We start from the raw sequence: 15,122 nt of genomic DNA, 5'->3' as shown, positions 1-15,122 counted from the left end.
ATGCATTTCCCACGTTTTTCCTGAAAAGAGTTTGAGCTGTTCAAGAACCAAAGAGCTGAACTGAGAAATTCTAGAAGCTGATCATTGCACCTTAGGCCAGAAAATTTCCAAACATGAAGGACATGTTTTCTGAACACGTGTTGATTGAAGCCAGCAGAAAGAAATAGCAAATTTTTTTCTCAAGGAATGTAAGTGAAAAAGTCATTCCGAAGAAGTTTGTAATTTGCATTTTCAAAGGATTTACTATTTCCCTGTTTATACTTCTCCTCCGTTTCTCTCCACAGGGAAAAGAAGATGAAGCAGAAAGATGACAGGAGACAAAACAACTCCCGAATTTCTTCAAATCTCTCATTTCTCAACTGAAGTTCCCAGCAAGAAACTAAGTGAGGAGAATCTAGAAAGAAAAACAGGATAGAGAATCTTTCCTGGAGTCTTAACTGGCTGAAAATCAGCAAGTTTTCCTCCTGCTTACTGAAGTAAATATCACATGTGTAATGTGTAGGATAAAAGCATCTGTGAGCATAACATGACTTAACCACTGGAATTTAGGTCTCTAAATCCCCTGCTCTGCTTGCTGAAAATGGCACTGGCAGTTCCAGAAGCATCAATAACAGTTAATTCATCTGAAAGTTCAATGTGTTGCAAGCCATGTTCTAAACATTCCACAAAACATTTTCAAGTCATTTCTCCTCGGGGAAAAAAACCTTTGCCAAAGTTAGCAGTGCAACACTGTACACCAAAGACAAAAGTAGGATATATATTGACAAAGCAAAGAACAAGTGCCCTATTCTCCTCTTCCACACGAACCAACCAACAACAACAACAAAAAAAAAGCTTAAAAATGAAGGAAATTAACTCATATTTTCTTTTTATGCCAACTACTTCATTTCTTGCAGAAAAAAATCTGCATATGCAAACTATTACATAAACCAATGGCTTGGGTAGCACATACCCTTAAACACCATCTAGTTCCACCCCCCACCAGAAGCAGGAATACTTTCCACTAAATCAGATGGCTTTTAGTCCCATCCAGCCTGGCCTTGAACACTTTCAGGGATGGGGCATCCACAACTACTCTGGACAACCAGTGTCTCAGCACCCTCACAGTAATGAATTTCCTCCCAACATCCAATCTAAATATTCCCACTTCTAGTTAAAAACAGTTCCCCTTTGTCCTATCACTATCTGTCTATGTAAAATGTCTCGTTCCCTATTTTCTGTAAGCCCCCTTTAACTCCTGGAAGGCCACAATAAGGCTTCCCTGGATTCCTTTCCAGGTGGAACAATCCCGACCCTCTCAGTCCTGTCTTTAAAGGAGAGGTGCTCCAGCCCTCTGAGAATCTTTGTCGCCCTCCCCTGGATGAGGAGGAGACATAAATGTTCAAATATAACACATAATCATTAATAATAAATGTTCATAAATGTATCCCCCGGATGGACAGAACGCTGTCATCCAGTTTGTATCCATTGGCCAGCAAGTGTAGGAGATATTGAACATGGTATTTTTGCCAGCTTTTCAGGATGCAAAGGAAAAAAAAAAAAACAAAACCACACTCCAAGAAAATAAAACATTCAAAGCAAAATACATTCATTTTTAGGTTCTCAAAAGTTTTCCATACTTCAGTGGTAAACTGTATTTGGAAATGTCCCAAGTCAAAACTCCAGAAAATATCTACTTAATAAAATATTTAGCCAAAAGTAGGAAGAAGTAAGAATTAGACAATTTCAAATAGATTTTCCTGAATAAAAGCTATATTAAAAAGACCTTTTTTTGTTATGAAGCTACTTCATGTACAGAAATGCTTTTCCTGAAAGCTGCATATCAATATAAGCTTTCCAACTGTTCTATGTATTTATTAACTTTTTTATGTGTGAACCTTCATAAAATATCCCAGTAGGTGACTGATATAGAGTAATAGTTTGAAATAAAACCTGCAATATTATTTTGCATCTCTGTCTCTGCCTTTTAATTTAGAACACTATTTTATACTGCTTTGCACATATAAGTGATGCCACGTAAGGAAACAGAGTAGATGAGAAGGTATTTTTAACATACAGTGATGACTGACCACTTTATTTTTTTCCCCCATGATGGTAGTACTATAATACAGCATCTTGCTGATATTTATTGTAACACACCATATTGAAAGGTATTACCATTCCTGAAAATAACCTTTTCTGTCAACCACGAACCAAGCATTTAGATCAATAGATAAATATGTAGCACTGCCTATGCTACAGTTAGATACCTGCAGCAAATGTCAATGACATTGTATAATATGACATAGTTTTTATCAGGGGCAACCTTCTTTAATGCCATTTGAGCTGGCAATCCTAAACAGCCAGCACTAATCTAAAAAAACCCAGAGGACTGCTAAATCCCAGTAAGAAGATTGGTGACCTAGTCCCGATTCTGGCATCAAACCAAATTAGGGTTTTTGCCTTCTACATCAGCAGCAGAGATCACACCAGCACTGGCACCACACAAGCTCTAAGCGTCCTGATGGGTGCTCTGCACAGCTTGCATCCTTGGTAGAAAATAGTGAGCATTCATGACAATGCAACCTCACTGGGGGCACTCAAAGAAGAATAAACACTCTGGAGCATGTTTTTCTATGTGGAAATGTGAGAGCCATGTCTGCACGTGCACAATGGCTACAGAAATACCTGTCAAATGTGATGATTATCAAATGCATCCCAAGTGCATCAAAAGAATGAATACCATATAAACTGAGGTCTGCTACCAGCTTTCAAGCACTACTCTGTGATAAATGAATATAAAAACAGTGCACACAATTTCTCAATTAGAAGTTCTGTTCTCAGCACATTTATTAGCTTTAAACATTTGCTAAATCATGACATAAAATAATAAGCAGTATTCCATTTATGAAGGCTTCTCAGCAGAGAAAGTAACCCCCTCACTCAGCTTTCTTGGGAGCCCAGATTGTTTGGGCTTGGATTTTAGCCGGACATGCAGCTTATCCATGCCTCCTGATTGCCCTACCACCTCCTGTAAGACACTCTGCAGTAACTCAGGTGGGTCTCTTGGGATTCACTACAGCAGCTGCAGCTTTCCAGTGGCGGCTAGAAATATTTTCCTTATTCTACCTATGCTTGGACAAACTCAGCAAACACTCATCTCTCCTCATTTCACGTGCTAACTAACTGTGCACAAGCCTAGTATCAGCATAGCAAGGGGAATCAATCATTACCTGAGATATAAATAGTCCTTGGCATATATCAACAAAAACCCCCCATAAACAGTTTGTTTATTTTCAGCTGAAAATGCTCTACTGTCAACATAGTCCGATTTACAGAGTAATCTTGCCATATGAATTTAAAAGCCACAGAGCTCTCTCTGACCTACATTGCCAGCCTGGAGTGGAAAAAAAACAAACTATACTGCAGAGAAAGATGCTCTTGAGGCAGAAGAGGGAGCAGGATGATTAGGCTTTTAGATTTGGGGTACTTTAGATGGTATTGAACCATCAATACTGAGGTTTTCATGAAAACTAACATATCCTGTTATTAAGCTACATCCAAGCTTTATCCACTTCAGATCAAAACCATTTCTGCCAGAATGAGATAAACCATGAGAGACATACCTTGCTGCCTATCAACACTTTGCTTTGCAAGCAGATATTTCACCACCCAGTCCTGTCTATGATATTCTGTTCACTGTATCAACAGACAAGGATGAGAAAACATAAAAGCAGCCCAGTGCTGCATGGGGCTCAACTGGAAAAAAAAAATCACCATATGAGGCATTAAGATTTTTTTTTTACATGCTAATATATTTAGAGGATGATAATAAAAGTAAAGATTTACATAGTTTGGGTCTGGAAATGGCAACTCTAAGTGTAAACATGGGGACAGCACCTATAAATTGGAGCAACTAGAAACAGAGTTGATGAATTTAGACAGCTCTGTTGGGACTGGAACAAGCAGCAGGCACTTCATTGAGACAGAAACAGAGCAGGAAACATGACAAAATGCAGGAAGGCTTGGCAGAAGCGTGACTGGGCAGTGACATGAAAATCAGCAACTTCTGTGTCGATTGGGCATGAGGTAGAGGAATGTACACATTGTACAAAAACAGCAGAAGGCTTTGCGTGTCCATTTGGAAAAGGGAAAAGACAAAGCCTGTCATCCATTCTTTTTAATTTATATTCCAGCAGTCATTAAAAAATACATATAGAGTTTGGGTGCTGGCTGCACAAGGCACTCCAGTAGAAAGCTGGGGGCTCTCTGGGCCCAAGACCACCCCAGGCAATAAGCCTGGAGAAGACAAACATGAAGGGACTAACGCAGTCTTACCCTGGTGAGGCCATCAGCAAAAATGGTGACAAGAACAGGACTCCTGGAGCTAACAGACATCTCTGAATGTGGAGTGAAAGGCAGGTGGAAGATCATCCTCTCCTGGGCTCTTGCAAACAGATTAACCAGCAATGAACCTTGCAGTACCTCAGTTTGAGTGTGCATGATCAAACCTAGTTTTTAAAAACTTTCCAGATGGAGAACAAGCTCCTGTTGCCTGGCTAGTGTCCAACTGGTTCCCCAAAGAGAGGGAACCAGAGGAACTTATCCAGTAGAAAGTTTTCATGTAGCCATTTATCCCTAGAATATATGCAGTTTCAGAGCAGCTGAAAGTATTTGTCAATATAGGTGGACTGCTCACAATAGTTTTCAATGTTATGAAAAATGGCTGGCACCTCTAAGGTATCAAAATGAGTATTTTTGCCTGATAAATGCAACATTTCACTGCACAAATAATTTTTATGCAGTGAAACTATTAACAAAAGGCACTAGTTAAAAGGATTAGATGTAGAAAATGTAGATGTAGAGAAAATGTATAAATTTTTTTTTTAAGCTTCTGGCATTTGATTGTGACCTTGTCCTCTGCTGTGCCAAAATTTAAGGCCCCACCTGCTGCTCACTTGGTACATCTAAAGGAGTGACTTAGTTTTAATTCTTGGTTCTTCATTCTGTCTCTAAAATACTTGCATATTAGCTGGAGATAATATCTGTCTAATTGTTTAAGTGTTTCCCTAACAAGGTTGTAAGAGATGTTCTCCTTGAATACCACACAACCCAGACGTTCCCAGCCACAAGAAGCTGTGGGGGACTGAGCCTCCCCTGGCAAGGCAGAAATGCTCCAGCCCCACTCCCTCAGCCTTGTGGCATTTCCAAAAGGCTTAGTTCAACTGACTTGTTTTGATTTAAATTTCTTCAGCTTCAGTGAAATAAGAATAATAACCATAATCACTAAAAGGGAGCCCGAACACTTTTGCTTCTGTTTTAATTACCAAACTGAAGAGAAAAAAACCTTTCTCTCCTCAGCCTCGTGGTTGATCATTATGAAATCATCATGACATTGGTGCTGATTCCCAGATCATTATGCTTCTTGAACTGACAACTATTTGAACTCATAAAAAGAGGCCTAGGGTATTTGGAAAAAGCAAGTCAGAAGAACTGTTTAAACTTTATTCAGCTGAAACATATTCAGGCAATACTCAGACTCCTACTGACATGTGTCAGGTAACATAGATCTTAAGTGAATCCCCTGGCTAATCCAAGTCAGCCCCAATTAGAGGGTCTGGGGACAAAAAACATGCCATGTAACAGTGATGATGCCTCTCAACCCAGTCACTTTTACTGAAATATATCCTGGGGAAGAAACAAAAACCAAAACAAAGGTCTTCATATTAAATTAAGCGAAGTGTAAGCAATGAGTAGGTCAAAAGGAAAATACTTATTTAAAAAAGTCCTCTTGCATTCAGTAATCAGTTTCACATGTAAAGCCATTTGCAAGAGGCTGTGTGGAATTTATTAAGTAATTAAAATGTGCAGGGGGTAACTGAAACTGTATCCTTCACAATGCAGACTGCAGGAAGGTTTCCTTCCTGACCTTAAAATCTACCTCAAAACCGAGGAGAAATTTGATGTTATTAAACTCCCCATGCAAAAACGGTTTGCAGGTCCACACACAGAAACTCCCAGGGAAGGGTTAGCTGGGACTGCATACGGAGGGGGACCAGGGGGCCATGCATTCCCCCTCTATCATACAGAAACACAGGAGGATTTTTCCTTCAGAGGGAGTCTTGCAGGTCAGGAAAGGCAGCACAGGCAGCCACTTCTCTCTTTCATTTCTGGCAGAGGTGGCAGTGCAGAAATAATTCTGCTTGTTCTCAACCCTTCAAGCGTGTCCTAAGACAATCTTCAATTACTTATTTTTTAAGGAAGCATCATGTATTCTCACTTTTTAACAGGAAAATGAGAAATTAATGCAGAAAGCAATACTTCAACTATTAGAGAATCCATTTATTTCATGTCCATTTTGTCTTCAAAAAGGATTATCAACCATACTTGTGTAGGGCAGAAAGGGACCAGTTCACTCCAGTCTGCTTTGGTTCATGTTACAAATCCTGGTTTCAAATGTATGAAATGAAAAATTCTTGCTATTTGAACTCAAGCATGCTACTCAGATGTCACCTGAGGATGTGGGGAAATCTATTAAGGAAGTGGGGTCTCCACCAGGGAGGAAGTCACCAGAAGTTCATTACAAAGGTGTAAAAGTGGCTACAGTATGGGACACTGAACCACTGCCCAGGTTGCAGTGGCAGCATGACTGAGAAAACTGGAGCTAAAAACACCCATATACAGTGTATTTTTACCAGTCCCTTTCTACCTCAGCTGACCACCCCCCTCTGACAGAAGTGGGGTTAACATTAATGCTTTGTGAGATGTTGTTTCTCCATGTGCTGTGCAGCTTATCTGGATCCTACGTCAACTTGCTGTCTGATGTAGGGCTGCAGAGATGCCACAGACAGGCTGCCATGGAAACATTTGTTTTCATTCACTGGTGGCCTGCATGATAAGAAAGTCTGAGTGGTACAGGAATGACGAAAGAGTATAAATTACCAATGGCCTCAGACAGCTGAGCCTTTCAAAATTAAATCTAATTATTTTACCATTTATTTAGACAGATTATGTTACAGCTTTCTGCCCTCACATTGTGAGTGACAGCATGCATATATTTAGAGCAGAAACAAAGACAAATTCCAACTTGTTTTAAAAAGACACTTTAAATTAGGCTATGTGTAATGGAGAGCATGACAGCTTGTTCTACTTGCATCTTTTAATTAAAATGCAGTGGTCTATATAACAGAAAATTGAGATGGGGCAGATGCGGACAACAAGGGAAACAAATCCTAGAAAAAATGTAATTGTATTACAGCACTTGAAGACTCCTACTTAAAGCTGAAGAAACCCAGAAGTTATTTTTGATTATTTTCTTGAATCTTAGGAAAAACTTGAACTAGCATGTTCATTACCTTTTTTAGGTTACCTGAAATTAATTTTCAGTCTTGGATCTTGCTTTCTCCTTAGCTTTTAAAACCAATAAATGTAAAGCATAGGTCTCACTTGCTCAAAAGAGACAATTTGAAGTGCAGTTTTGGCCACAGCTCTGGCCTTGTACACTTTGACAATCAACATTTCTGAACATGATGCTGGCTGGGAGAGCACAATGAGCAACCCAAGGAGTACCACTGCCAGCAGGGGCGAACATCTGGGTGGAAACCACCACGCTTTGTCCCTCTGAATGGACTGCATCGACTCTTGTGATCCAACACCCCTCAGAAATCTCCAGGCTCTTCATGACATGGGAGAAACAGCCAGCTGCCCTGAGGCTGTTTGTTTTGGCAGACAGGAGACAATGTCAGTGCACAAATACCTCTTCTCCAAAAGCCAGCAGCTTTCCCTGAGGAGGGGAAGCACCATTAGGTGGCCATCCCGCCTTGGAAAGGAAACCCTGCTCTGAAATAAGGCTGCCACTACCATCTGCAGGCTTCTGGACAAGAGCAGCATCGGGGGTACAGATGGTAACGCTGGTGGTTTATGGTTTTGGAGGAGGAAGAATGAACAGGTTGAGTAACCTCCTTAACCTTGTTTTGGCTTGTAATGAGTTACTGCATGAAAGACTTTCTGGGTCAGGACAGATAGAGTACACAGGCAGTACCACTGCAGGGCCACAAGGGAAAGCTTTTACCTGGTATTTGCTTAAGATCCTTTCACTGAATGGAGACTACATTAGATGACCCCCTGTTAACCTCAGCTTTGAAGTTAGCTCCGCTACACTTTCCCTCATACATCTCATACAACATGAAAAGACCCTCAGTGTCACAAATGCAAAGCACTGAATGTGAGAGGAATTGAAAGGTAGAGCAGCAGACAGTGAAAATGCTAAGCATTAAATATGGAGTAAGAAAGAGGGGCTTCTGAAACAAAGGACAGCAAGGGCACAATGGATTAACCAAACTTGCCTCAGAAGTGTTTCAATCTGTGAGTACATGCCACTTTGGCTGCTAGGTCATTAGTGGGATGAACACATAATTGATAAGCTGCAGGTTGCGCTCTACAGGAGAGCAATAAGCTCCTTTAAATTGCATTAATATTTAACATACATAAAAAGCATTTGTCATTTGCAAAGCACTTTATAGAGTAACTGATGGATTCTATAATGATCCTCAACTCCCAGACTAGGGAGTGCAAGTCTGGAGAGATAAACACCTGGCCTGCATCCAAATCAAGATTCACTGACAGAGCTATTATTCTAGCTCAAAATTAGGTTTCTAAGTTTCTGGTCCTTCCAGATTACATTGTTTTGTAGCCTTCAGTAGGTAGAAACATGATACACATGGAGCAGAAAGAAAGGAACTGACAACACAGGATGACATTTCTGACTCACATCTAAAAATTGTCACATCCCTACCTTGGGTCACTGTTCACTCTGAAAGATGCAGATATGTGGGTTGAACACAAGGAATGGAAGTATTAAATATCCGATTGCCATGTTATCTCTCCCTCTCCCTTTTCTTTTAAAGAATTAGTCTTGGGGAATTTACTGACCTCTATAATTTTTGGGGCACCTTAGCATACTTTATATTATATATATATATATATATATATATATATAAAGGAATAACTGAGATTAGCTCACTTGCTTACAGCATGGTGATAATAACACCAAGGGGGTGGGCTCAATCCCTATAATGGCCAGTCACTTAAGAGTTGGAATTAATGATCCTTTTGGTTTCTGTGGTTCTGTAAAAACTTCATGGCTTTGTGTGCTACTAACAGAGACGAATATATACATATATATATATATATATATGTATGTATGCTTGTGCATATATACAGTTCCCTCCCATTTAAACTGATCTAGTGAGTTCACATGAAGGTGATCCTTAAAATATGATAGCATTTTTCTGAAATAAGATAGATTGTTTCTCACACTGCAGCATTGAGTTTCTGTGCAACCAAAGTTCTGACACAGAACTTTATTACCCAAAAATTCTGTAGAACTTCACCTTCAGCCTCCTACACAATTTCCCGCCATGTCTCCTGAGACAGACCCTCAGTTTTCCTGCCCTACTAACTCCCTTTGTGAATACTTTTTTACTCCTCTGGAGAAAAAACACAGTGAAAGTCACATAATTTGTCTTGGCTGGACTCAGCATCCTTTTGCTGTAGCTAAACTTTATGCATGTAGGAAGTGAACGTCCTTTGGATCTACCAAGAATTCCCACGGGCTAGAGTAGGCTGTGCCACAGAAGCACCTGCAGTTGTACCATCAATACATACAACATATTGATAAAACTACCTAGGAAGGATGCAAAGTCTGAATCACACTGTTTAAGGTATGTAAGGTGTATCACCACTCCAGCTGCACTCGTTCCCTGAAATATTTGTTCCTCCTAACTAACTTTGTTTCAATGTGCCCCATAGTCTACTCACCATTATAGCCTTACAGTCATTTGAAAAGTCATCCTTTTAGCTCTATTCTCATCAATATTACATTCTGCCTGGGAAGCCTGATCATCTTAGAAGTAGGTAAAATGATTACTGATGACAGTCAATACAACTTGAAAATATTTCAGCAATGTAAGTAGGAAAAATTTATACAAAACTTATACTGGACATTATTCAAGAGCTATTCAGAACTTGCAAAGCAGAGAAATCTGACAACCAGTAAAATATGATGGCTTCCATATGCCAACATTTTTATGCTTCAAGAGAACTCAAGTTTAGTGAAAGAAACTTCCTATAAAAAGCATTATTAACAGCATTTTTTTGCATAAGTGGAAATCTAACGTAACAAATCTCCCTTTCTGCTCCATCTTAGATTCCGAAAAAGCTCAGCCTGCTAGACAATATTTCCATAGAAATCTTATTTGTTAAGATTTGCTTGATTGTATTCCAAAAAGTGACTCATATTTTAGAAGCAAAAGCTGAAATGAGTAGACTCTTCCCATCAAAGTCAGTATGAGTCATTCCTCCGTTTAATGGCTCCCCCACTATCCCTGAGTGACAAAACTGAGACAGCAGGTCAAGAAATGACCACTTGGTAGTCACAAAGGATGTGACTTGCCCTAGATAGCTAGTCCTAGGCTGAAGGAAGCAACACAGGACTTGGCCAGTGAAATTAAAAGATACTCAGCCACATGGACAGCTAATTTGCTGTAAGAGTAGTAAAATACCAGCTTCTGTTTGCAGCTCACTCCTAGCATCACAACATTTGACCCAAACTGTAACGCCAGGGTTAACTAAGGTGAGGTTTTGCCTCACCTGCCACTCTCCAATGCACCTAAAATGAGAGCAGCTGAAGGACAGGAGGGCTGAGTGTAACATGATTGTAAAGATGCCATGATTTGGCTGCCAGTCACATACTCCTTTTCTCTGCCCTTTCTCCTTCTCCATGTTCCTGTGGATTTCCCTTTCAAGCCTGCAGACTATTTCATCTCTGCCTTCATACTCTCCTGTTCTCCCCAGTGGCTTTTCTTCATGGAATTCCAGCTACCCAAAGGACTGTTGGCTTAGCCAGGCCCTCCAAGACTCATCCTTCCTCTGCAGACACTGTTTGGTCAGGCTCAGCCTTGTCTTGTGTGCATGACCTTCTGACCTAAAACAGGACAGGCTGGTCCACTGCCCAAAAGTCACCTTGATGACAATGACGGAATGGAGAAAGGGTCCACCGTGAGATGCTGAATTTTCCACGCTTACTCTGAGGTGCTAAATGTGCTCAATTTTTGCTTTTCTGAGGCCTTCTGGAGTTGAAGGCATCCTCTTAGCATAGGTCTGCCCATAGGTACAGACTGGCTTTAAGTAACAATGAAGATCATCTCTCCCAAAAGTAGGTTCCTATCAGAGTCCCATCAGGGAAAGAAATCTTCCTTACAGAAAAATCACAATATCTTTTTGCCAGAACATTCAAACACAGTTATGATTCACAGACATCATGGAAAAGCATACAAAACTCTCCATTCTCACTGCTATTTGTGCTTGACATTTTCCCCGCTTGCCCAGGGTGTCTCCCATGCCCGCAGTAATCTCACAATAGTCAGAATTTCTGTATGGACAATGACTCAATGGAAGACTCAACTCAGTAATGTACCAAGGAAAAGAAAAGCCCAGTGAGATCAAAATCCTTGTTTGTTATGGGCTTTGTTGCCCATATTTTGCTTTCTGCATTCTGCTGTAGCAAGTGTTTCAGGGAGTGCTCAGAATCCCTCACCTAGCTCAAATCTGTGCACCATCCTCAACAACCTCCAGAGAAAACAATGAAAGTACCTCTGTGCTTGACACTGGTGAAATATCATGCCATTCATCCTTTTTCTTAAATTAGAAACACAATTTTCACCATTTATCTCCTGACAGGATAAAAAAAAAAATAAAAAGATGACAAAAAGCTATTTACCTCTACTTCACATGCATATTCCGATCCATCCAGGAGCGTCACTTTGCATTGCATATTTTTCGGTTTCTTGACGATCTTTAGAGGAGACTTGGAAAGTTTGCTAGATGAAGATTTTTGAGAGAGCTTGTCGTCCTCTAGCTGCTGGTATTCCAGCTGTTTTGCACTTGCAGCAGCAAACTCCTGTTCTTTCTCTGTGGCCTAAAAAGAGAAAAGGAAGATACTTTTTGAAATAAGATAAACCAATCATGCCCTGCAATTCACTTTACATGCTGCACCCAAGCATTTAAGTGAGCCTTTTTTGGGGCTTGGACAAGAAAACCCCTGATGCAGGACAGAGTCCTTATTTAAAGACGTCCCATATTCCTTCCAACCCTACATTCTCCCTCCAAAATGTACAGAATACCTATGAAGGAGGGGCATTCATGAAAATATTTTAAGGCTTCTACTTTTTCCACAGGTACAAAATCCCACTTGTGCTCCCTGTACTTGGTTTTTTTTTTGCATTTTGGAAATACTGAGTAATCAGTTAATTTTGTTGATGAACAGATACTCCTACACCTTCTTGATATTACTCTGAAGTCCTGCACCTGTTAAATAATATGATGTTTCCGTGGTGTCATACAGAATAGAAAAACACCATCAAGTTTGCACTGATTTTGCTGTCAATGGAAAAACAGACCCTGAATGAACAGTGTAAATTCATAAGGGGATGCTGATGTCCCTGGGAAAGTTAAAGGCTCCCCAAGGATGAGAGGATGAATTTTGGTCTCTGCTGATGCCCAGTAAGTCTCTCAAGCTGGAGAGAAGTAGGTGCTATTTGGAAGATAAATATAGGGCAGGGAAGAGGGGCAAGAAGTAGATGACCATGGTTGCTTTTGCTTGGGTTTATCTGAGGGTCAGACCATTTGAATTTACCGTGATGCAGCAGAGCCCACAGTCCTCTCCACAGCACTAGATGAAAGCCAGACAACTCTACACATTTCACCCTTCCTAGCAACAGCTCTGTGCTGCAGTCATTACCCTTCTCATCAGTTATATCCTTGATAGACTCCAAACAAAACCTCAACAGGAGTGCAGTAATACCTCAGCTAGAACTTAAGTTAAATAAAAACATCTTTCTGTTATCTCACTACAAGGCAAAAACAACCCAGCCTACTCTGGCTCTGAATTATTTCAGTGTAATAACCAACAAGCATTAATGGAAATATATTGTATATTAATCCTGCAAGTCTGTTTCCATTCATTATATATAATAAACCTTCATAAGAATGGAGCAAATCCATCCAAAGGCTCTAAGCTGCTTTGAGACCAGAACAATGTTGCATCATATAACCTGAAACAATACTGTACTTCTAAATCACAGGGTACTGTCCCTGAATGATTTAATAAAAACAAGTTTTAAGTTTCTCCTCTGCCTTCTGACAATGGGGCAAAGGACAATTTGGAGCTGGTTTTGATCCCTACAGTGTTAGCTCTCACCAAAGCCCAGCAAATTACAAAGAGGTATGGCAAGACCTCACAGTCTTCCTTTACCTGAAAGGCGGACACAGCAATGGCCTTCCTGGACATTCTTGGATGGGGAAACTGGAAAAGACTGGGGCTTAAAAGATAAAAAGGCAAAAAGAGCTGCTTTCAAAATCTATTGCATCTCCTGGGCCATGAATGTTCTTCCTCAGGAGCAGCCTAGTACCAGCCATCTCTTCCGCCATCTAGCTCCAGCATAAAAGAAATTCTTCCTCCAGCAGTTGGACACCAGCGCTGTGCCCGGACGTCAAGGTCCTCACATACTTTGAAAACTGGTGGGAGATGAAGGCTCAGTATATGTAAGTGGATCAGCTGTTTGCTGAGCATTTAACAATCACAGCAGCTGTGATGAAGAGGGAGAGACCTCCTGGGCTCACAGCAAGGCTTGAGGCCAGCTAGCCTTCTACCACATCTGCAGCCAGCTGGCAAGCGGTTTAGCCTTGTGCAATGAGAAATAAACATCCCTGAAGATGCCTCCTGCTTGGGCCTCTGTGCAGAACTGCACTGCTGCTGGTGGGCAGAGGGGCTGTAATGATTTATGTATGTTTTGTCAAAAGAAATCTGCCAGGAAAGGTGCACATGCATATATGCGGGTAAAAAAAATAATTCCAGTGATGGGGAAAAAATACACTGTCTTATCCAGTGGCTCATTACATTTCTCATGTGAGAGTTAGCACTGTGCTCCAACAAAAATATCCCAGCATGGAACTAATCTCTTTCAAGAAAACAGAAAAGCTGTTTGAGAAGAAACTTCCACAACAAGAACACCCCTCATCCATTTAAACCTCAAAACCATACTCAGCCTGTAAGCAATTTATGTGAATCACAATGGATTGATCATTATTTTCCTTCATAAAGATAGTCAGTATATCAAGACTACTGCAGAGTTTTGCTTATTTATAAATCTTAAAAAATATTACTGAGGTTATTTTGTTTGTTAAGGTTCCCATCTACATTAAGATCAGGGAAATGTGTCTAGGTTAAAATCATACAAAAGGTTTTCCTCTCATTTTTCTGGAGAACAAAACATGCCAAGAACTATTAGAGAAGATTCCCCCAAACTATGCTGACATGTTCAGGCATTGAGGTACTTTCAGACTGTATTAAGTCTCTTCTTCCTAAAGAAACCTGACATCCTGGAATCCAGAAAAAAAAAAAAATGGCCAGTGAAAGACCCATGTACACAGTGAATTACTTTTTACTCTGCAAGCACAGATTCATTTTTTCCTAAATTTTTGTCCAAGGTATTTCTGCACTGGTTTTTTGTAGTTTCTGTGCTCTGTTTTTGCAGTATTTTTAAAGCGCTATGGACTAAATACTAATGCAGCACAAGTTGCTTCAGGTTTGCATTTTTGAGCATAATCTCTCTCATGTATGATGCTGTATGTTCAAGCCCTTCTAAAACTAGATCTTTTCTCAAAGGATGCCTCTGGAGTCATGGGATTCAGCAACAAAGATCTTGGATGCTTTGCAGCTTCTCACTGGGGTATGAAGTGATGTTGCCACACTTGCAAAACACATTAATCCCATCTACTTATGGTGCACTCAGAAACTTTGGTGCCTGACCTTGTGTGATGCCACCTTCTCTTTTTCAAAGAGACAGGAAGGCAGGCAGAAAGCGAAGTTGCATTATTACACCTGATAGGAAGGACTCATTTCTCTAATACCTGTTAATCTCAATATGAAAAGGCTATTCACCTACATTAAATTTTTTGGGGGGGATTATGTGCACAGGAAGACAAAGAAAAGTTACTCTCATGGATTGGTAACTTAAATCTTCCTTCCCAATGTTCTCTTATAGAAGTAAGAGCAAAGATTTACTCCCTCACTGCAAATATGG

General features: G+C 40.3%; 1 protein-coding gene across 16 annotated transcripts in view; it reads right to left on the bottom strand.

Annotated features, from left to right (window-relative positions):
* Positions 1–15,122, bottom strand: part of EPB41L3 (erythrocyte membrane protein band 4.1 like 3) — a 136,285-nt gene that overhangs the window by 49,057 nt on the left and 72,106 nt on the right. For all 16 annotated transcript variants that reach the window (XM_072924525.1, XM_072924526.1, XM_072924522.1 and 13 more), the window contains exon 3: positions 11,759–11,956. In XM_072924525.1, coding sequence (XP_072780626.1) covers positions 11,759–11,956 — 198 coding nt within the window. The remainder of the gene's footprint in view (positions 1–11,758; positions 11,957–15,122) is intronic.

This window comes from Taeniopygia guttata, chromosome 2, assembly GCF_048771995.1.
Source record: "Taeniopygia guttata chromosome 2, bTaeGut7.mat, whole genome shotgun sequence".
In the NCBI taxonomy this organism is placed as follows: Eukaryota; Metazoa; Chordata; class Aves; order Passeriformes; family Estrildidae; genus Taeniopygia; species Taeniopygia guttata.
The sequence above is the reverse complement of the archived record's forward strand: the minus strand, read 5'-3'. Positions and strand labels throughout refer to the sequence as shown.